At 43.5% G+C, this 23,223-nt stretch overlaps 1 protein-coding gene across 1 annotated transcript; it reads left to right on the top strand.

Annotated features, from left to right (window-relative positions):
- Window positions 1-248: 248 nt before the first annotated feature.
- CCNF (cyclin F) lies at window positions 249-21,370 on the top strand. Its single transcript, XM_054993343.1, has 17 exons — window positions 249-269; window positions 3,927-4,081; window positions 4,604-4,710; window positions 5,604-5,671; window positions 6,471-6,664; window positions 8,014-8,067; window positions 8,881-8,985; window positions 9,375-9,452; window positions 9,921-10,072; window positions 10,986-11,150; window positions 12,612-12,735; window positions 13,822-14,002; window positions 14,241-14,328; window positions 16,983-17,082; window positions 18,184-18,308; window positions 19,001-19,170; window positions 19,438-21,370. The coding sequence occupies exons 1-17, from the start codon at window positions 257-259 to the stop codon at window positions 19,890-19,892; spliced, it is 2,334 nt and encodes a 777-aa protein (XP_054849318.1). The 5' UTR covers window positions 249-256; the 3' UTR covers window positions 19,893-21,370.
- Window positions 21,371-23,223: the final 1,853 nt, after the last annotated feature.

The raw sequence follows: 23,223 nt of genomic DNA, 5'->3' as shown, positions 1-23,223 counted from the left end.
TGAGTGGGCGGTGTTTCGTGAGGCGGCCGCGCAATTGTTCGCGCGGCCGGAGGCGAGCCCCCTATTTTGGTAAGGGGCGTGGTTTAAGGCGGAGCTTGAAGGCCGAGGTTCTTTCCGTCAATGGAACTCGGCGTGCGAGTACGGGGCGGGGTTTATTGTAGGCTCCGCCCACCGGCTGGAGAGGCGCCTACTACGAACGAGTTGCTCAGCGCCGCGGCCGTTCCTGTGCTTCGAATTCGCTGGTGGACTAGCAGGGATGAAAGCGGGCGGTGAGTGACCGTCCCCGTGGCATCAAGCCTGGATCCCTTTTTCAAGGGTCTGAGGACGGGGATGTTGGTTTTTGTAAAGCTCCCAACGAATAGCCTAAAACTAGCCGCAGAGGAAACTGGTCCCATTTCATTCCCTCTATGCAAAGCCTGCCATTTGAGCCTGGCTCTTACCCTGCGGTGAGCACAGCTGGCTCAGAGCTTAGGAAGCCCCAGAAGGTGTTTGTTGGGACGTGCGTGGGCGTCTAGCCGCCAGTCCTAGGCAGAGTTACTCCGGTGTAAGGCTACCGCCTTATGCACGCTTGACCTTAAAGTCAATTAATATAGTGAGATTTACTTCCAACCAAGCATGTTTAGGATGCTGTGGCAAGCCGTTTGATTTAGGCTTAAAATCTGTAATGAAAAACTCTTTTCATTAACTGCCTGGGCGAAGAAGTGCCTAAAAAAAAGCGTCGCGGTCCTTTAAAGGCTTAACGGAGAGCTCAGTTGTGGCCACAACCTTCTAGGGTCTGGTTTCAGGTGTTGCTCTGCAGTCGAAGCCTAGTGCGAGCCTCCCATTGGAACAAAGTGGGGCTGACTTCTGAGTAAGCATGTCTCTGTTGCAACATATTTCACACCGTGGGGGCTTGGAGTAGGCAAAGGAAAAGCCCTAAGCGATGGCCTGGAGCGCTTCCTCGGAAGTAAGACCTGCTCTGGCTCAAGGGGGGAGGTCATCACCCTGGGGGGAAATTGTGCAGGAGGAACAAATCCGATCGGGAGAAACTCCCGTTTAATTCATTAGGCGCTGCTTCTGCGTGCTGGAATCCTGGGCGTGCTTACTCACGAGCAAGCCCCTCTTGAACAGGGGGGGTCGCGACTCGCGAGGAAGCTTCTCTGTATGGAATCCGGCTGCAGTCCTCGGTAGCTTGCCTTTTCATTCTTCCCCCCGTTGTGCGGAGTTGTCGGAAGTCCGAGACACGCGATTGGGGGAACTTGGGAACTGGGTCGCAGAAAGAGGAAATAACTTGCGCCTGGGCGCAGGGAGGCCTCAGCCGGCTTAAAAATGCAGCTCTGGTCTTTTTGTCCCAATCGTCCTTAAAGGAGCCTCACCACTACCTTGATCTTCGAACTGCTCTGTTAGTTGCAAAAGGGGAATCCGAATTAGGAACTGGCTTTTAAACGGAACCTGCTTCGCATCGGTTGGGCTGCCGGGGCCTCCTTTTGCGTTCACTTGGTTGCTGGTAGGAAAAGGAAAAGGGTGTGCGTGTGCGCAGAAAATGCCGAAGTTTGTATTTAAATCTCAAAGAGGGCGCTCCTGTAATTTGGGCGGGTGGATTTAAAAAGTAAGCAGAGCCTATAGTGGGATAGGAGTGGCCTCCCAGGAGGAGGAGACTCGCCCCGGGCTTTTTGCTGGGGCATCGGGGACGGTGCCTAAGGACTTCTTGGTACGTGTCCGATGCCTTGGTACTTTTTTTATAGCTTCAGCTATAAATAAGCAGGTTTTTATTTCCATGGGAAAATGCAATTTAGGATCTGAAAAGAGCAGCTGAGACAGCCTCAGGCAGCAAATCCTAAATCCTAATTCAAAATCCCCCTCGGGTCTGTTCAATGGCCTTATTCCCAGAGAGGCTTTTTTTTAGGATGGGGCCCTGAGTTCTTTTTCATCAGGGTTGTTCCCTTTCACACAATTTGTATTTTGCATTCTATTGGTTGCTTTAAGACAACTAGCTCAACTTAAGTTGCTTTTTTAAAACCAAGCACTTGCTTTTGAAATTATATTATGAATATAATTTCATATTCAACTCCTTTACTTTAGCAATATTTCCCACTTCCTTAAATTCAAAGCAGACTTTGAATCGTAACAGCCTGATTAAGCAATCGATGTGGGTAAGTCACTGGCTTCATCATCATTGTTGCTTATTAGGATGGGAAGGCCAGCATACAAATTATACAAAGAAAAAATACCATTAAAGGATTTAAAAGTCTGTTTAAGAGCTTTTAAAATACAACTCCCCTCGTTTAAGCAGTCGCTGGCTTTAATGATATGTGAAAGTGACTTGGCAGTGCAATCCTATGCAATTACTCCAGTTTAAGCCCATTGATTTCAGTTATTTTAGATTGGCGCAGCTGCATAGGATTGCATTGTATTTAAAAAGTTACTTCATGTATTGCAGATAATGACCTTTTACTCTGTAAATGTTCTCTCATAACCAGTAAGACCTCTTGCGCTGACATGAATGAGGCTTAAAAGTGCATAATTTTGAATTCTAAGTGCTTTGTGATCCTTTTCAATCCAGGAACTTCTGTGTTGGGGAAAAAGCAGGCAACGTGCATTGTGGACTGTTGTATGTGGTGGTTGTGTGTTTGTGAGCATGAACTAGGAAGCCGTGATCAATTGATGCTTCCTATCGTAAGCACACATGTGTATGTTTATTTCCCTACGGCATTGTTGATATTGACCGTACTAATCACACTGCGTAATCTGCCTTGTCTAAGTGTGAAAGGTGGACTATAAATAAATGATAAAATACGATGTACCTGTGCAGCTCTCAGGTTTTTCTCTGTTTCTCATGTATTCATTTCTAAGGTTAAACAATCTGAGTTAGTATCTTTTCAGGATGTACCTTTTCAGGATGTTGCCTGCATACGCGATGTCTATTTATTGTGGCCTTGAAAGGATGGGGGACAAAGCTTCGTCTGATCATCTGGAGGTTTTTTGTTTTTAAGATTACTGTGGGCAGTTTGCTGCCTGTAGTCTAAGGTAGCAATCCCATGCAGCGCAGGGCTTTTTTTTCAGCTGGATCGCGGTGGAACGGAGTTCCGGAACCTCTTGAAAATGGTCACATGGTTGGTGAGTGGCACGGAGGGCAATCTAAACTCCTCTCTGTCTGGAGATCAGGGGGCGGGGCCACCGGCCATGTGACCATTTTCGCCAAGGGTGATTTAAATTTTTAAAAACTCTCCCCTTGTTCCAGCTGATCCAAAGTGACGTGACTGCTCGGTCCTGGGAACATGCGTACACTTTGCGTGTGTGCATGTGGTGCCAGGGGCACCACCTCCCGCCAGGAGTTGCCCCCTGTGCTGGCAACCCACTGAGTTCCACCACCTCTTTTCCCAGAAAAAAAGCCCTGTGCATGTGTATACTTCAGAGTGCATCCCCTTACTGGGACTTGCCTCTGAGTTAAACATGTCTAGCAGTGCACAAACTGTCTGAGACTCATCCTTGCTCCTGAAACAAGAGGCAGAATCCAGCCATTCTTGGTGCTGAGTTTTGTGTGTGTGTTTTCATGGCATGACAACCTGTAACTCAGCGTCATGAAGCGTGGCACAGGAGCTCCCCTTTGTACGCATTAATTGCATCAGGTGATACCCCTGCTTGAGTGGGGTATGAATGGAAAGGGTCCTGTGTGGCAGGAAACAGCTGTGAATGGCTCTGGTGAGGCTGGCTGGCCTTGCTGAGTTTTGCTGCATGGTGTGGAGCAGTATTCATCCCAACACATCCTGTTAAAAAAGGATTGGTTTTATAGGTGATGGAGCAGATGGTCTACCATACGTTGTGGGCCATCATCAGGGCTAGCAACACGGACTGCTTCACTGCTTAGTCTGTGGTTAATGGTTTGCATTTTGGTACAGCAGATTTCACTTCTCTTGCTTGCTGAAATCTCTGTGCTCCTGTTTTAGTGACCCATTGTCGATGTTCTGGGTGCTTCTCTGTCCCTTCGAAGCGAAGGATGAGAAAGAGACCAAGAATTCTGACGCTACTGAGTCTTCCTGAAGATGTTCTCTTTCATGTCTTTAAGGGGCTACCTGCTGAAGACATCCTTTCCCTGCGTGCTGTAAGTTTTTTCTTAAAAGTACTCCAGCCAGTGCGCTAAATTGGGTGTGGTGTGGTGGTTAGAATGTCAGACAAGAACTGAGGAGACCTGGGTTGAAATCTCCACTCAGCTGGGAAACTGGGGTGTCCTTGAATCACTCACATTCTTAGTCCAGCTGACCTCACAAGGATGTTGTAAGGATAAAGAGTGGGTTCTTGCTGCCTTCAGGTCCTTGGAGGACGAAGAAGGTAACAATAAGAGTCATTATAAATTGTCCTGTCCTGTCACAGGCCTAATTTGGTACTGCTTTTGGATTGGAGAAGTTTAGCTTCCGTGGGTGGCTCTGGAGCAAAGAAGCCCTTGCTGAAAATGAAATCGTTAACCAGGGAGCTGACGCTCCGCCTCCTGCTGTGCTTCAGATGGGTGTACACTTGGTGGGAGGCCATATATCCAACTCTTAGTATTAGCTGACCTTGAGGGATTTGCTGCAAAGTCTACTGGGGATAATAATAACACTCTTATCTCTCTGTCTCTCCCTCTTAGGTCCACTCTCATCTTAAGTACCTTGTAGATAACCATGCTAGTGTTTGGGCGTGTGCAAGTTTTCAAGAAGTGTGGCCTTCACCAAGCAATTTAAAAATGTTTGAAAGGTAACTTGTAAAAGCCCCCAGAAATTCCAAGGCTAAGAGGTTCAAAGGCAGTAAGATTCCATACTTGGTCATACTGTGGTGGGAAAACATGGTGGGTGGCGTGTGCCATAAAAGAGCTCTGCCCACTTCATTTGCTGTTGAAGCAAAAGTTTTGTTTAACTGGATGAGAATTGTTGGAAATGAAAACATTGCATCTGTTCTACTTGAGTACGTTATGAGAAGCTTCAACAGAAGTCCAGAGATACCTTAAAGACTCACAGAACTGATTCTGACAAACTGTCATGAGTCAGAGCTCAATTTATCGGATGCTTTGGAGTGTTTGTCCATTAGGCAGATACGTTTATACTAAAAGTGTTACCTGCCTATAGATGTGCATGCCATACATCTGATGAAATGAGCCCTGACATACAGAAGCTTTTTGTTGGGATAAATTTTGTTAGTCTTTAAGGTGCCAGTAGCCTTCTGTTTGATGTTAATGTGGCTCTACCCTTAAGAAATTACTGTTATAATATGATACACTCCTTTTATGATTTGTGTTATCCCTCAACAAGCTGGCTGAGTTGCCAGTTTTTTGGTTGTTGTGTAGAAAGGTCACTCTCCTTCTTTTGATATTTAGAACCCAGATGCTCATCTCCTTGGAAATGTGCTTTGTGAATTCTATAACCCAACTAAAATTCTCATCTTCCCTCTTCCTTATCTGGCCAATGTGCAAACTTGCAGCACCATCCTCAATTTCATCTTATTCCATTGGGCCTTTGTGGCTTTTTCTAGAATGCATTCCTTGTATTGGTTCCAAAGTACCACTGAATTGCATGTGATCTCGTTGTTAAAATCTTGGAAGATTTGCAGATTTCTGGATTTTAAAGTACACTGCCTTCTGTATTCTTGCACAGGGCTGCAGAGAAGGGTAACTTTGAAGCTGCTGTGAAACTGGGAATAGCCTACCTCTACAACGAAGGCTGTAAGTATGGGTGTGAACTTGGAACTGTCTGAGGGAGGGGTTTATTACATGTATATTCCACCTTTCTGCCTGGTTAGAGCCAGCAAGACAACTAACTTTGTGAGTGTGTGTGTGCGCAAAGTACATGCATGCTCCCAGGACTGCACAATGACGTCACTTTGGGTCAGCTGGAACAAGGGGGGAGTTTTTTAACGTTTAAATTGCCCTTGGCGAAAATGGTCACATGGCTGGTGGCTCCATCCCCTGATCTCCAGACAGAGGAGAATGCAATCTAAACTCCCCTGTCTGGAGATCAGGGGGCGGGGCCACCAACCATGTGACCATTTTCAAGAGGTTCTGGAACTCCATTCCACCATGTTTCAGCTGAAAAAAAGTCCTGCTCAGACTGAACTCTGAAACTGGGGATTTTTCCTGTGTAATGTATTTGGGGCAGTAAGGCACATGGTATGTTGACACTGAAGTGTAGCTGTCAGTATACCTTTCTCATTGTGCCCCTCCTGCCTTGCATTTCCCCATTCTGCTTCTGTTTATGCCAGTGCAGTGGACCATCAACGTGGTCTATTTCTTCTCCTTTCCCATCCATGTATTCAGGGGTTTAATGCTGTGTGTGGAGAGAGGCAAGGTACATATTTTCTGTGTCTTGCATGCAACTGTCTCCAGGAACAAAGAAGCTGACTGCTGGCCTACCATTTGGCACAATCTATTTGGTGTTAACTGCACTGCAGTGTCGGAATGCTCAAATAGTCTTGTTAGCATATGAATGCAGTTCATGTCGCTGTTTCTTATGTTGCTGCTTCAGTGTCGATCTCTGATGAGGGTCGTGCCGAAGTGAACGGGTTGAAAGCCTCATGTTTCTTCAGCCTGACAGAGCGTTTGAATGCCTGTGCAGCCCCGTTTGTCTGGCTCTTCATTCGCCCTCCTTGGTCTCCGAGTGGGAGCTGTTGTAAAGCTGTGGTCTACGAGAGCCTCAAAGCAGAATGCCAGACACAACAAGTAAGCCGGTGGATCTGGGGATTTTTTTACCAAAATCGCACGTTTTTGATGATGGCACTTTTAAGGAGCTGATTCATTAGGGAGCTTTCATTAGGAACTGTGGCCAAAGTTAAGACCTTGCACATCCAGGGCAGTCTTGTGATTCCATATGAGTGCAGAAAAGCTGCAAACTGTATCCTTCGCCAAGCATCATGAGAATCTCTGCTCAAATTATTTTTTAAAAAACCAAGATTCTAGCCGTTAAGGCTGCAGCAGTGTGTGATCTATATTAAAGTGTGCAGAAAATGCCCCGTTCCCTTTCTGAAGGCTGAAAGAGGCTTGGTAGAAAGTATATATGTCATTACTTCAGAGATCTACTGCTCAAGGTGACCCACAACATAAGAAAAATAAGACCATTGAAATATAAAGTCATCAAAACTAACTCGCCATTAAAAACCCAGAGGTTCAAATAGCCTAGAGGTGGATATGAGTACTATTTCTTGCGCTGCATTCTGTTTTTCTTGTACCACTGAACTCAAGATGGCTTCCATAGGATATCCGGGGGGGGGGGGGGGGTGTCTCATGAGCAGACCCAGACATCCTTGGCTTCAGCAGGGTAGCCACATCACACGCCTTGTCTGCCCTGGGGCCCTGTGTGTACCTGTGCACAATCTCTTTCTGAGCTGTTGCTACTTCTCTCGGGCCCTGCTCTTGCAGTTCTTGTTTGCTCCTTGGCCAACTCCTCCTTCCCTTTTCAAACCATGAGCCTCAGGGGGGCACAATAGAGGTCTCTGCCCCTAACATGAGTTTCATCTCTTTTTCTATCCAATCACACCATCTTGTTTCATAACTCAGAATGTGCAATTAAACTGCTTGTTAGACAGAAACGTAATATTTTTTGGAACATATGAAGTTGCTTTATGCTAAGAAAGGCCATTGGTCTTTCTCTCCCCTGACTCATAGTGGCTCTCTAGGGTCTCAGCATTGCTTGTTACCTGATCCTCGTTTGGCATAGTGGTTAAGCAACAGGACTCTCATCTGGAGAAACGGGTTTGATTCCCACTCCTCCTCTTGAAGCCAGCTGGGTGACCTTGGGTCAGTCACAGCTCTCTTAGAGCTCTCTCAACCCTGCCCTCCTCACAGGGTGATTGTTGTAAGGATAATCATAACACACTTTGTAAACCACTCTGAGTGGGCATTAAGTGGGGTATATAAATCAAATGTTGTTATTATTAAGTGGAGATGCTGAGGATAGAACATAGGGCCTTCTGCATGCGAGCCTGCACTCTGCCACTGAGCTATGGCCCCTCAATTTTACCAGATTTAATCTTGGGCTGCTTTATAATAAAATGCTTCTCTTTATTTTATAGGCTCAGATGGGGTCGATTCTGTATTGCCTGGCTAAGGTGCTATATCTCTTTGAGGTATGCCTTTCATAACAGCCATGCCGTTTTTCATCCTGCTTCTAAAAATGCATTGAAATAGAGACTAATTGAAGTACTTTGCCACAAGATCTGATGTATCCAATGTGACTTAAATATAGTGGGGAGTCCATGTGATTTATCTATCAAAGCCTGTGCTAGTGATATGCTTGCTGCTGGAATAGTCTGTTTAACCCCCATTTCTGATGCTTAGATCAATGAGATCAAGTATTTAGGCTACACTAGGAAGGTATGAAACCCTGGAGGTGCACAATGGCCAAAATCTAATTTTTAAAAAAAGTTGTGTGAAGGCATGCAGTGGGACAACACAAATCTGTGGCTTTGAGAATCCCAAACACCCAAGGAGAAATGCTTGTTGTGACTAAAAGTCTGTTTTCAGAGGAAGCAACTGCCAACTTACAAGGCATATTGGACTCTGAACGCTTCTAGAACTGCCAATGTTTCTACCACATTCCACACATGTGCCGTTCTATCATGACCAGACCGGGGTGTGTTGAGATGGCTGCTTGTGGCCCTAGTGACTAAATACAACTAAAGATGAAAGGATAGCGGGGCACGGTTCATTGCAGGCTGGCACTTAACACAAAGATCTGGGAGGTCCAAGGGCACCGCTTCCTTCTGGGGTTAGCTTGTGCAGCCAGAGAACATTCCATGCATACAGGTTCAGTGTAGACTTCTCAGCGGCAGGCATTCCAGAAGCAGCTGGTTAAATGAGCATTTTTGAGCTTGGTGGCTTTGTCTGCTATGGTTCATAAACCGTTGGTGTTCAATAACCTCTGTCTTTTTTTAAAAAAGGATGAAGAAAAAAAGAAAGAAGCCCTGGAAATGTTTGAGACATCCTCAAAGCAAGGCTGTTTGCACAGTGCCTACCTCCTGTGGGAAAATAACAGAAGAGCTGCTGTGAGTGTCCGTGGATTGCATTAGTGGGTAGAAGAGGCTAGAGATCAAACGAGACTCGCTGGGAGAGATGCTGTCTTTAAATGGCTGAGGGCCTAAGAAGGGGAGGAAGGAGGTAGCACCTTTATCACCTGGGCAGAGCAGAAATGAATGTGTCATGATGAGCATCTTTCAGTTAATGCTGTGTCAGTGCTGCAAATTGGAAGTGCCTCTTTGGAGTCCCGCCTCCAGTTTTTCCCGCCTCGTTTTTCAACCTCAAATACAAACTGGAGGCTTGCTAGCTTATGAAGGAGAAGAGAGAATGTTCTATCTTGTTAGTATAAAATTATGCACTGTTGCCCTAAGATGGACCTGGAAATACCTTATGATATGATTGTATCTTTTCTTTGTAGATGTCAGACCCTGGCAGATACCTCCAGAGCCTTAGGAAACTCAGGGACTATGCAGCCAAGGGGTCCTGGGAGGCCCAGGTAAGATTGTGAATCCGAGTTGCTCTAACTTAACCAGCTTTCTTTTTTCTCTAATGTGTACATAGAGCTCTATACAAGCAAGGTTCTCCTTGCTCACATCAGAATTAAAGCAATACACTGCAGTTTTTGTCTTTGTGCATAGTTCCTGAATGTGAAAGAGAATCTTCACTTGCTGTGTGCATAGTGGAGTCTCCACCTCTTTGGGGGCCAACTGGATCCGTTGGCCTGAATAAACTGTGATCTTTTAATGAGTGTACTGTATCCAAATCTAGCTGAAGATCCCTTCCCCAAAATATTGAGGATGGCCTTGTGCAATAGCTACACATATCAGTTATTTATATTTATACTGTTCCTGGGGTTGGTTACAGAAGACCTTTGCAGTCTTTAGCACCCTTTTGTTTTCTAGCCGCCTGCAGCAATCAATAGAACATCCATTTTCATTGTTTGTTTGCTTCCTTTGCTGTCCAGATAGCGCTGGCCAAAGCTTGTGGAAATGGAAATCAGCCCGGGCTGGAAGCAAAAGCCTCCAATGAGCTGGTGTCACAGCTCTTCCAGGCCTCCCTCCCTCTCAGCAAGCAGAGCATCTTCACTGTTCAGAAGGGAATGAATGAGACCATGAGGTAGAAACCTGGACACCCCCACCTTTGGCTGACATGAGGGGGGGCTGCTGGCCGTGATGTGTGGCTGAGCATCTCTGGCAAGATGCTTCTCTGTTGCTATCCTCCTGTGCGGCATATGGTCGAGGCCGGTCCTGTACCCACCTGGAGCCTCCCCACCGGTCCTCTACTGGCAGGGGCGGGGGCGGTGGGCGGCGTGTTGGTACAGGCTTTTGGCCCTTCACACAAACTGTGGTGGGGGCAGAAAAATGCCCCCCACCCCCCATGGACTGTTAGCGGTGGTGGGCTGCACTAAACACTGCTGGAACGATGTTTTACGAAAATTGATGTTGCTGCTGTTTTGTTGTGGTTTTAAAGCCTATTGAAACTGTGTAACCTGCCCCTGAACCTGCTTGTGGTGAGCGCAGTCTGGAAGTTTAATAAATGAAATGAATTAAATGTCTTGAAGGAGCCTTCCCAGAATAGCCTAGCATACTGTTTCCCCTTCATTTTCTGAAACACAAAGTATGCTGAGATTGAAAGTGGTGTCACGCGTTCTGCATGTGTGAAGCTGTCTTTTATTGAGTCAGCCCCTGGGTCTAGGAAGGGCAGTCTTGCCTACTCTGACTGGCAATGGCTGTTCAGGGTCTCGGGCTAAGGATTTTTCACATCTCATCCTTTTAACTGGGGTTGCCAAGGATTGAACCTGGGACCTTCTGCATGCAAAGTCCTCCTGCTGAGCCATGGCTCACTTTGGACACCTCCCCCCACCCCGCACTGTTTTGCTGAAACAGCTGTACTGACCTAATCTGAAAGCATCCCAAGTCTCTTTTTAAACTGCAGTAGACCAGAGGCAAAAGTTCTCACCGAGGCACGTCTGTTGATTCACATGTAACATAAGCTGCCTTCATCGGTGTTTTTCTCCCTTTCTCGCTAGGTATATTCTGATCGATTGGCTGGTGGAAGTGGCCACTATGAAGGATTTCTCCAGCCTTTGTCTCCACATGACAGTAGGTTGCGTGGACCGGTACTTGAAAATCAGGCCCGTACCCCGGGCTCGTCTTCAGCTTTTGGGAATTGCATGCATGGTTATTTGTACACGGTAAGAAGCTAGACTTGGGGCTTGTTTGTGTATTTCCTCAGGAGAGCTTTCCTCGTGAGACCAAATCATGTGTGTGCATGTATGTTTGTTATTGTACCAGTAGTTACTAATGATGTCTTCTGGTGCCTTTGTTTGCAGCTTGGCATATGGAGCCCTGTAGCTTTCACAAACAGTGGCTGTCAGGAAGAAGGGAGTATGATCAGTGCCTAAATGGAATTGTGGCTTCTGTTCCAGTCCACCAATCAGATGCCACGAGTCTATAGTGGACATACATTAGAATTTTGGTTCTTGCTAGCACCCAGGAGGTGTAACTTCTACTTTACATCACAACAGGCAGTGCATTTTTACATAGAAAAAGCTGGATGTAATTTCAAATGACATCTGCTTGAAGGTGCCTTCTTTACCTTGAAGCAGCATAGCTTTTTACGCCTGACTGTTTGGGAATTAATGGGTTTGAGCTGAATGTCTTTATTTTAAGATGTTATCCATTTTTAGCCCTAGGCCCAAACTACATCTGATGATTGGGATCTGTGCTTGGATCCTGTAAAAATGTTGTATATGTATGTTATTGAGTTACTTACTTCATTTATATCCCACTTTTTGCCACCAAGGGGGATCCAAAGGGCTTACAACATTCTTCCACTCTCTATTTTATCCTCACAGCAACCCTGTGAGGTAGGTGAGGTTGGGAGTGTATGACTGGCCCACATTAGCCCAGTGAGCTTCCATGGCAGAGTGGGGATTTTAACCTGAGTCTCCCAGACCCTAATACAGCACGTTAACCACTGCATCGTTCTGGTGGTGATAAGGGATGGGAGGGGGTTAACTGCCCCCTCCCCAGCTCCTTTAAACAGTAGAATTAGGATTACAGAAATCTGAATAAAGCATAGCACGTTAGACATAATACAGAAGTACCGATATAATCATGAAAAAATGTAGCGACAATAAGATAAAATGTGCAGCAAACAGATAATAAACATGTCCTATCCACTGTGCTACAGTCCACATGAGGGGATATATTGTGTTTCAGCATTGTTTTTTTTCACCTCTATTGGATTTCTGCTTCTTTTTAAATTTCTGCTTTCCTTACCCTTATTGTATTGTTTGTTGAATATCCCAGCTGTTGATTGTATTGACTTATTCTATGTAATCCACCTTGATTCTCAGTAAGAAAGGCAGACTATAAATAAAGTACATAAAAATAAATTTTTGGTCTGGGGAAACAGAGGGAGAGCTAATTCTACTTCCCACATTGTACCCCTCTGATCCATGTTTGGGAGGGCTGCAGCTACTTTTTGCATTACAATTACTTACTTGTGGATCCAAATACAGATTCCCACTCCCCTAGATGGAAAACATACGCTTGTGTTCTATAGGAAATAAAACTATAACACTCCTTATCTGGCACAAGGTGCTTGTCTTGGGTTTGAGCTTTGCTGCTATCCTACCTCTTTCTTACAGCTTTATCAGCAAAGAGATTTTGACAATACGGGAAGCAGTTTGGTTGACAGACAACACATACAAGTATGAAGATCTAGTCCGGATGATGGGAGAGATCATCTCTGCCCTGGAAGGCAAGATACGGGTAAGGTTTTTGTAAAACTGTTGAGAGATTCTCTCCTATCTAGTTGGCTGTTGTCGACAGGGTGCTGGACCTTGGCCTAATCCAACAAAGGCAATTTTCACATTTTCTTACACCACAGTTGTTGAAATGGATCTTACCTCACATGGCTGGGAAATGCCACAATGAAATAAAATATGGGATCTACATTCAGTTGCTGCTACTTGTAATTAGAGGTGGGCACAAACCGTAATATGAACCAAAATTCATGACGAACCAAGCCAGTTCGTGGTTCGTGAACCAGTGGTTCATCAGATCCCATTTCTGACGAACCGCCACAAACTTTAGGCTGGTTCGTTTGATTCGTTTTTCAGTTCATCACTGCAGACAGCCTGGTGGCGATCAATCAGTTTCCTAGGTAACAGGGGATGGACTTCCTGCAGACCTTCTTCTGACCTGCAAGTGGTAATTTACTGGCCTGGAAGGGACATTTTTACGAACCAAAATGAACCGATTCGTAAACTGGGGCAGGTTTGTGAAAGTTCATGGTTCGTGAAATGTGACAAACCACTAACTGCATGGTTTGGTTTTTTTCTGGTTCGTGCCCATCTCTACTTGTAATACAGGGAGGATTATGTGGATCTTAATGTCTGCATCTACTCTGCTTTGATTCCTGCATGGAACAAGTATTTAGGTTTAGATCTGCTTAGCTTCAGCAATGTTGATATGATCCATATCCTCCGGTCACTTACCTGGAGGGTGAAGAATGTTTGTCAATTTACTTCAGTTCTATTTTTGAGTGCAACGCCGGTGGGGGGGGGGTGTCCTCAAATTTGTTTAATTTATTGATGTTGCTTATAGTCTGCCCTTCTCACTGAAACTCAAGGCCTGATTACTTCAACTCCATCAAAGTATACTCAGCAGTTTACAAAAAAATAATAAAAGGGGGGGGCATGAAGCATCACAATGTAATTGACATTGAAGCTGAGGATTATGTGGAATACAGAGTTGTAGACAACTGAAACCAATGCATTAATTTTTCCTGCTTTTCTGAGATTAATTTGATCCAATTTTGTTAGTTAAACACTCTTGTGCTCTCTCATTTTCAAGATTCCTACTATTGTGGACTACAAAGAAGTGCTACTGAACATAATCCCATTGGAGAGGAGAACTGTGCACCTGTACAGCTTTATCTGTGAACTCTCGCTACTCAACACGGGCCTCTGCCAGTACTCACCTGCCTGCTTATCTGCTGCAGCGTTGTTGCTAGCCAAAGTACTCCACCAGCAAGGTGACTCTTTTTTGCTTTTGAAGCATTCAGCCTCTGGACCCACCCCCACCCCACACACATACCTGTCTCGGACAGCTGTCTTTCTACTTCAGGATTGTACTTGACTGTGTGCATTGGTCTTACAACCCACATGGACTGTGTTGGAGCAGCTACCTGCAAGAACAGAGCAGATTAAAGGGAAATAAATTTACACAGTATTGTGATTTTTGTGTGTATGTTTCTTTTTTTTCCCCTTCAGCTCATCCTTGGACAAGCCAGTTATCTGAAAGCACGGGATTTTCCCTTGAAGAGCTGAAACTCTGTATGCTGAGTCTCCACAAGAAATGGTAAAATCTTATGTCCGTTGGGTGGAATGGAACTGGGGTTGGGCGATACGGCAATTAAAGATCTATCTGTCCAGCTGTTAAGAGTAGCCTACTGGGACTACTTCCCTGGTACATGGAGAATATGCTTCTACCTCCTATAGCACCTCCGGACAGAGGTTGGCCATGGTGGTTTGTAAGCAGTGACTTGCATGAAGTGTTATAGGGCCCACTTTTTTTTTAATATTTTTATTTCAATTATTAACAAAACTGTTTACAATATGAAATACAACATGGGTAAATTGTTAAAAACTACATAACAGAGAAAGGTAAAACATGGAAAGACAAATTCAAGTTGAATGATCTGATATATTTTGGATTATAGATTCAGGCTTGTTTGGCATATTTTATTGGGAGGATATAGATTTTCTTTAGACATGTATTCAAAAAAGGGGAACCATTTTTCCATAAAATTTGTTGTTTTGGGGAAATTTTCAGCTTGATAGATTCCATCATTGATTTTTTCAAATAAAAAATGGTCCCATATTTTAGAATACCAACTGGTAATTGTTGGTACAGTATGTGATTTCCATTTTAAAGCAATTAAATTTTTTGCTGCCGTTAAGAAGATATTGATGAGGTCTCGTCGAATTGGTGGGATCTCTATATCATCCCATTGATTCAGAAATATCAGCTCAGGTTTCTTTGGTATTTTGTAGCCAGTTAACAAAAAGATTTGGTACAAGATTGTATTCCAGAATTCTTCTATGTAATGACATTTCCACCAGCAATGTATATATGATCCTGTATCCCCACATCCTTTCCAACATAAAGATGAACTGTGAGAGTAAATAGCTGCTAATTTTTTGGGTGTAAGATACCATCTTGTTAATATCTTATAGGACTGTAGTTTAATATTAATTGTTGATGAATTAAATATTTTAGAGGACCATAATATTTCCCATTGTTCTTTTGATAATATTTTGTCACAGTCTTGGTGCCATTTTGACTGATATGTTAAGGTTTTAAGTTTAAGGTTTTGTAGCAAAATATTATAAATTTTGGAGATTACTCCTTTATTTGAAAGACTTTTCCTATCTATAATTTGTTCAAATGCAGTCTTTGGTTGTTTCATAATGTCCTTTAAGTTTATAGAAGAGGCTAGATTCTTTAATTGAAAATAAATAAACCATGATATATTACTATTAATTTTTTGCTCCAATTCTGGTTTATCTAGTAAGCCTTCTCGGGAGGCTATATCAGTTAGCCTCGTTGTGTTGTTTTGGTTCCATTTTTTAGTGAATGCGGGTGAGAGACCCGGTGGAAACCAATCCTGAAAAAGAAGAGAACCTGGAATATTTGGGGGTGATTTTATTTCTATAAGCATCCCATACTTTTAGGATAGCTGTAAAAAAGATGTTTTGTTTAGTGTTTGTGGGGCGGACGTGTTGTTTATTCCATAGAAGATCCTGAATGGATTCATTTTGTTGTGTGTTTTGTAAAAGGTTGATCCAATCCGTATTATCTTCTTTCTGTATTATAGAAATTACATTTTTTTTAATCATGCTGTTTTTTGATAGAGATCAATATCTGGGAAATTAAAGTCTCCTTGTGTGTTTTTTAATCTTAGTGTTGTAAATGCAATTCTTGGATGTTTATCTTGCCACAAACATTTATTGAAGGTTTGCCATTGTTTTAAAAGTTTTGGTGGGATTAATATTGGAATTGTTTGAAAGAGAAAAATTAACTTGGGAAGTGCAAATGATTTAATTAGATGGTATCTATCATACCATGATAATTGTTTTTTATTCCAGTCACTTAATTCTGCTCTTATTTTAGCCATTTTATCTATGTGATTTAACGTTAGTAACTGGTTGAGGTCAGATGGTAGGATTATACCCAGATATGGTAGTCTTTTTGGTTCCTACTGGAATTTATATATATGTTTAATATTCAATTGAGTTGTAGTTGTTGTGTTTAAAGGAAATAGGGCCCACTTTTAATGCACACCTCCAGGCAGCATCATGGGACCTACTAAACCAAAAGCATGTGACAGGCAGACACATGACCCAAGTCTCTTGACAAGAGGAAGAGGAGGAGCTTTCCCTGTTTTAAAAAGAGAGTGCCATTGAATGCACTTATCTGGCTGCCCTACTATTCATGTGTTGAAATAAGTAGAGAGAGGCGGGGAGTGTGACACCCTTTTGCAGTCTATGTATGTGTGCTAGCAGCAGATCCTTCCAAAAAGCTGTTGTTGCTTAGGAGGCTGATGGATTTATAAAGATGACATGAGCCAGTGATTTGAGCCAGTATCTTTGGCCCCCACTGAAACATAGGTCCTCAATAGCACAGGTCCCCAATAGTCAAGCCAATAGCAGGCTGAAACAGTGACTTCCAGTCGGAAGAAAGTTGTCCATGTCCCTTCTAGTTGATAGGCTGTGCTGGGTTTTGAGTGTTGGAAAGCGGATCAAGATTCTCGGAAGTTCTTGAGATTCTTTCCCCTGCTTCCTCCATTTGTGATTAATCTGCAGTTGTCATTAGTAGTAAAGCTGCAATTTGAAGCTAGGACTAGGAATTTTTAGGGCAACTATATATGAATTAATATTGACCCCGAGTAATTCTCAATGTGTGCAAAAATTACCCGGCAAACTTCTGAAAGTTCTCCTCTTCGCCCAAAGCTTCCATGATGATGTTCCAAAGGATTATAGGCAGGTGTCATTGACTGCTGTGAAGCAACGTTTTGAAGATGAGCGCTATGAAGAGATCAGCAAGGAAGAGGTACGTTGAGCTCTTTGGCTCACTCTGCTATAGGGAATGAGCAGTGTGAATAGGGAGTCACTTCTTGGAATGTCAATAAAGCAAGTTTGTGTGGTGGGGTACCTTGTCCAGAGCAGGCCAGCAGCACGTATTTTGAGAGTGCAGCCATGTTGAAATGAGTAAAAAAAAAATGATTCTGGCGGAGCCGATGATGATCAACCTGCTTATTTTAATTGTTAATCAATGGACAATGTCTTAATGAATGGTGGAATCTCTAGAGAGGTACTTTTACTGAATTGCTCTTTAACTTGATAAGATGCTAGCATTTGTTGTTAGGAGGCAAGGTCATCATAATGTTGCTTTTCACAGTACCATACCAGAACCAAAACAAGTACAGGGTTGGATCCTACTGATTTCCACTGGCAAAAGAGAGGTCATCTCACCTATTTCTCTTCCTGGCTACAGCTGTCCATCTGCCTATGGGTTCACTCATGTCTCCCCACCTGTCCCCCCCCCCCCCCCGGATATCTGGCATTATACTTCATGGGTGAAAAAGGATCTGTGGGAGTTAGAGAGGGTGGGGTTAGCATCAGCTTCCACTCAGTGTTAAAGCTAAGTAGGATCCAACCCTGTATATCATAAGCTCACTGATCAAAGTTAGCCTTCTCCTGTTTGAAGTGCTGCAAAACTTTATTTAGTTGCTTTACTTGACTAAGGCTTGCAGATTTGGGAGGAGAGGGACAGAATTAGCAGAACATCTTGGGTTGAGAATTTTGACTAATCAAGGCTTACCTGTTAACTGGTTAAGTACTCTTAATTTTTTTTAGAAAGAATATTTTATTAAGAGATTAGTTACCCATTGGCTGGATATATAAACACGAACCTGCAGGGCGAAGGAGCAGGCAGCCCTCATTCCTGCCCTTATGATGTTGTAATGAAAGGGGGGCACGCTACCATATGTGTACAAAGCATCCTGGAATATTTGACTGGTCAAATGATGAGGAGGTTGATGAATGATGATTTGGTGAATCTATGGCCCTGTGCATCAGCTCCACTTTGGGACCCCTGGCTAAGGTGGATGGCAGTAGCTGTGGGATTTTCACTGGGTCTATCTCATTGTAGGTAATGAGTTACAGTCAGCTTTGCTCACTGCTAGGAGTGAAGCAGGAGGATCCAGAGCCCAATTCTTGGCACATGAGCACAGTGGAAACCTTCCTTGCTTCTCCATCTGGGAAGAGAATTAAAAGGTAAATGAATTCTTTTCATCAGGGCTGCCACTCACTCTCCTGCCATGAGTGTTTTCAGTTATTCTTCTGTATGCTTGCCTTGTTACCGAGTTGCCTAGTACAGATGAGAGAAGCACAAGGAAAACAGTTGGCATCTTCTCGACTTGTGTTAAGGTGTAGCTGGAAACAAATAACCTAAGAAAATAGCTGCTTGCTTGTTCAGTTGGGTGTTTCTCTGTCACATGAAAGAGAGACTAATCCGTCCTCTTGCCATTTATTCATGCATTCTCCTTGATGGTTTTCCTTAGGTCTTCAGCTGATTCTTTGGTTTTTCCTATGGAGGGGGTTAAAGTTTTGTTTTTCAGTACTACTTTTGGCTGCAGTGCTACCCTTATTGACAGGGTATATAACATTTGCGTTGTACAAAATGGTACAAATAGGATTTATTTCGTATAGCCAAAGGCTATTACAATCTAACATGAAGGACATAAATCATAAGTGACATCACTGAAATAACCATATCTAAAAATACTCACGTTAAGACATTTCTCCTTTGGGATACAGATTTTGCTCATATTTCCTGACTACATTTTGTATTGTAAAGATGCTTTGGGGAAACTCTTCAGAATGAGAGTGTAGGTTAGAAATCCACTCCCGATTTATTTTAAATTCTGTTTAGGGACTCTGTATTAATGGCTGTGTTCTTGGTGCAGGAGAAGAGAAGACAGCATCCAGGAAGACAGGGGCAGCTTCGTAACGACCCCGACTGCCGAGCTGTCCAACCAGGAAGAGAGTCTTCTGGACAACTTCCTGGATTGGAGCTTGGATTCCTGCTCAGGTTATGAAGGAGATCAAGAAAGTGAAGGCGAGAAGGAAGGGGAGGGTGAGCTTTTGTCAGTTACCTTTGTTTTTGTGTGTGTTGGTGTTCCCGTCAAGGGTCTGGACAGGAAGGGAGGTGTTGAGTTTCTGCCACAAAATCAATAATCAATGCGTCTTGGGGTTGTATTTGAATGTTCCCCTTTCTAAGATGGGGAAATAAACCAGCTGGAAATACCCTGGTTTTAGAAACTCGTCTTGGGTAATCCATTTGAGTTAGGAAAATATTCATGCAGCTACCCTAATTGTGAATTCTCCCCCTTGCCCCATGTAGTTACAGCTCCCAGTGGTGTCTTGGATGTAACTGTAGTTTACATGGATCCTAAAGACCATTGCTGTCAAGAATCCAGCGATGAAGAGGGCCTTGTGAATGAGTCTGCAGATGACCTGAGGAAAAGTGACCTGCCAGGTGGGGTGAAGAGGTGGCTTGTGTGCCATACACTGCGAGAATCCACCCTGGAAGCCAGCTCTGGGTATTCTTCTGTAAATAGCGCCAGCCCTCCTCTTGCTATGAATTGCGTCTTTGGTGCAGCTCTCAAAACTACCTCGGCATGGCTTCCAGGCCCAGCGAAGAACCAAGGCCTACCTCTGCTTCAGGATTCAAAGTCATATTTACCTTCTGTCTGCACTAGGCCTGGCAAGAAAAGTGACCGGAGGCGAGCAAAAAGGAAAAATGTGGCTGAGTACAGTGAAGCAGAAAGGATGAATTTTGGCTTCCTAAGCCTCTGATGTGCTGCTGCTCTTTCCTCAGTCAGTCTGGAAAAAAACAGGATGTTCTCATTGAGCCTCTGGTTGGGTGCCATAAAATGGTTGCCAGGCTGCCTTCAGCACAGTGGGTTATAAGCTGTGTGTACTTGCCACTAATGTTTACTTTGGAACTTCCCTGCGTTTCTGCCCCCCCTCCCCTCGTGTTGCATCTGGCCGTGGTATGTTGGTGTCCAAATTAAGAGCTAGCAGATCACGGCTTGCCATATCCAAGTGCCTAGGGTCAAGTACGGGAGGACCACACCTCCTGCTCTTTCCCAGTCTATGCAAATGACAGTATCTTTCCAACTTGTGCCAAATAACAAGTGTTCAGACCCTCATGTGGTGTAATGATGAATTCTATCAGAACCTCTGCAAGATTGGGTGCAGCCTGGCCCATCAGGGAGTCTAGACTTGCACCACATTTCCTTGTGATACTGGGACATGCCAACTGTCATCCATCTTGCCTCTCTACTGACTGCGCTACTTGAAAACAGCATTTTCCAGAGTGTTATACTAATCATAACTCCTCTGTTTTACAAAGGAATGTCTCTCAATTTGCAGTCAGGTGCTATAATAAGTGATGGTGGTGTTTGTGAATGGACAACAAACTGCTGACTTTGGGAGGATTAATACAGATGTCTTCTGTACTTATGGTTTGCTTGAAACCCTTCAGCATCTGGTATTTCCTCTTTTTATCTGTCTAGCCCTCTTTGATATTGCTCTTCTCTGTTAATCCTTGTTCTGATTTAGTGTTCTTACATGAAAAATACAGATTCTTGATGTCAGATTAAGGCTCTGCTTCTGCTGTGGAATAGCAGATTGTGAGTGAGCGGGGAGGTATCACTACACAGAAGCTGATGATTTGAACTTAACCTGAATGAATTTGTTTGCCTAACAGGAAGTTTGAAGTACAAATCAACTTGGGGCAATTGTTAACTGCACTAGGCATCACACTTGCTCCAAGAATCTGCGGAATAAATTGTCCTTTGTGAAAAAGCTGATGATGTTAAGACATCAGTCCGAACACTGTCTTTTAGACATGCAGGCTTTGATTTTCTTATATTGGATCAACCACTTCCCTTCTGTCTGTACATAAGGAAAAACTTGGACTGAATGTTGCCACACAGCCTTCTTTCTCTGTTGTAGAGACATAAGACTTCTGAACAGGGCCTCTGTTCTGTCTTTAGGGGCATAGAATAAGGCCCTTGCTATTTCTATAAACTATACTTTTCCAGACTGTAATTCCAAGGTACAAAAACTTGTGTGACTACAAGAATTTGAGAAACACTGGACCTGCTCAGTTTTTTTTAAAAAAAGAAGGTAATGTCAATGACAATACATGTTGGCTAGTGACCATGTTTTTTATTAAAAAAACAAACAAACCGTGTTTTTATACAACTCTTGACTCCTGACTCTGGGACAATAAATGAATTACTATTGAGGGTTTATAGAATGGCATTTAGGAATTAAAATATTGCACTGAAGCTTACGTCCTGATTTTGCTTAAATTTACTACTATATATTTGCATTTTTAAAACTGCTTCTCCGGCAGTATCCAGATGTTCAGTTTTGTGAGAAAAAGCCCACCAAGGCTGTTCACATTCAGCATGCCTATCTGTCATATTGATCTCCAGCATAGCCAAGCAAGACTAGTGCAAATGCCACTTTAATGTGCTTCCTGCCTATTACTAATCACTATGGAGAGTGACCAGGAGCCAGATGCTCACAGGCGATTTCCCTCCATAAAACTTCTATAATCCAAAATGAATTTGTGGCCTATCATAATAACCAAAGTTGATTTCCCCCCCCCCCCACCCCAATGATCCAACGGCTTTATTTTATTGAGCAATGCTCACTGTCTCCGACTATTTCATCAGATAACGCTGCATTTTCTTCTTTCTTTGGCGGTTGCATTACTAAGGTGAGATTTAGATGAGTCAAAATAAATGTGGGCCAACGAGTCTTACAAGTATGATTGTATGCCTAAGAACACGTAGTTACATTGGTGGTCAGCCTAGTTAAACAAGACACTGAGAGTGCTTTTAACCTCACTAGTATCATGTTTAAGTGAGCTAATTTAGGCCATGCAAGTGAGTTTAAAAGCCCATTAGAAGGCAATGCAAAGAAAATTAATTAAGAAAGTGGTGGACAGCAGCACTCCGAAGCACACAGAGATTGCTAATAGTTATGCTGATGCATAAGACCAAGCTAAAAATAATATATAGTTTGAAAACTAAGTATGACAGTATAGTTTTTTTAACTTAAGGGTGTTGCAGTTATGGCAGGCTTCCAAAATACAAGAGCCCTCCCTTGAAAACAGTATATGGTATAGGGCTAGCAATTTTGGGGTGAACAATATTCATGGTTAGAGGAGGCATACCAACACAACAATCTGAACCTAAATGAACAGGTACTCTGATGTGCTTTTAAGTTATTTAATTGCTATGACATGGGGAGGTAATTAAAAATAAGAGATTGTCAAACTTTCCACTACCTTTGTTCTTGTTAAGTCATTTGAAAGTAGTGGGTACAGGTTTGCTTAGGGGGAACCCCCACCCCCACTGGTTTCAGGTGTTTACTATGAGGGTTTTTAACATGAGCTGAAAATCTACAGAATAAAAGCTGGAGAAAAGCTTACCTGCTGCTCCCTAGTCACCACTAAAAAAAAATTCCTTGACATTTCATATACCTGTCAACGAATATAAATAATTATTTATTACATTTCTAACCTGCCTTTCCCGCAAGTGGGCTCAGGGCGAGGCACAGCAGTTATAAAAATATAATACAAAAACAATTCATAAAACAGTTCATAAAATCAACAGATAATAACTGTCCCAAGATGGGGTCAATTCCAGATTCCTGCCCATCAATATACAGGGAGAGGGAAGCGGACAGATAATGTACTGCAACCCATACGTGGGTCAGCAAACGAATGGGCACTACATAGCCCCGTGCTGTACCCATATGTTGGGCAGCCGGCCGGTGGACACTGTATAACCCTACACTTAGTGGGAGGCTCAGTGAGGATCTCATGCTGGCCTCAACCATATGCCTGGTGGAACATCCGTCTTACAGGCCCGCCGAAATGATAGAAGATCCTGATGGGCCCCGGTGTCCTCAGACAGAGTTCCACCAGGTTGGGGCCAGGACCGAAAAGGCCCTGGCCCTGGTTGAGGCCAACCAAGCCTCAGTATGTGTCCATTATAGAGCATTATGCATATTAAAATAACTGATTCATCCTAGGAGACAGAATGAAGGATATGTTGTACAGTTCTGTCAAGGTCCCTTACTAAGGGATGGGGAAAGGAGATAT

Source organism: Eublepharis macularius, chromosome 12 (assembly GCF_028583425.1).
Source record: "Eublepharis macularius isolate TG4126 chromosome 12, MPM_Emac_v1.0, whole genome shotgun sequence".
Classification (NCBI taxonomy): Eukaryota; Metazoa; Chordata; class Lepidosauria; order Squamata; family Eublepharidae; genus Eublepharis; species Eublepharis macularius.
This window is presented reverse-complemented; position numbering and strand designations above follow the sequence as displayed.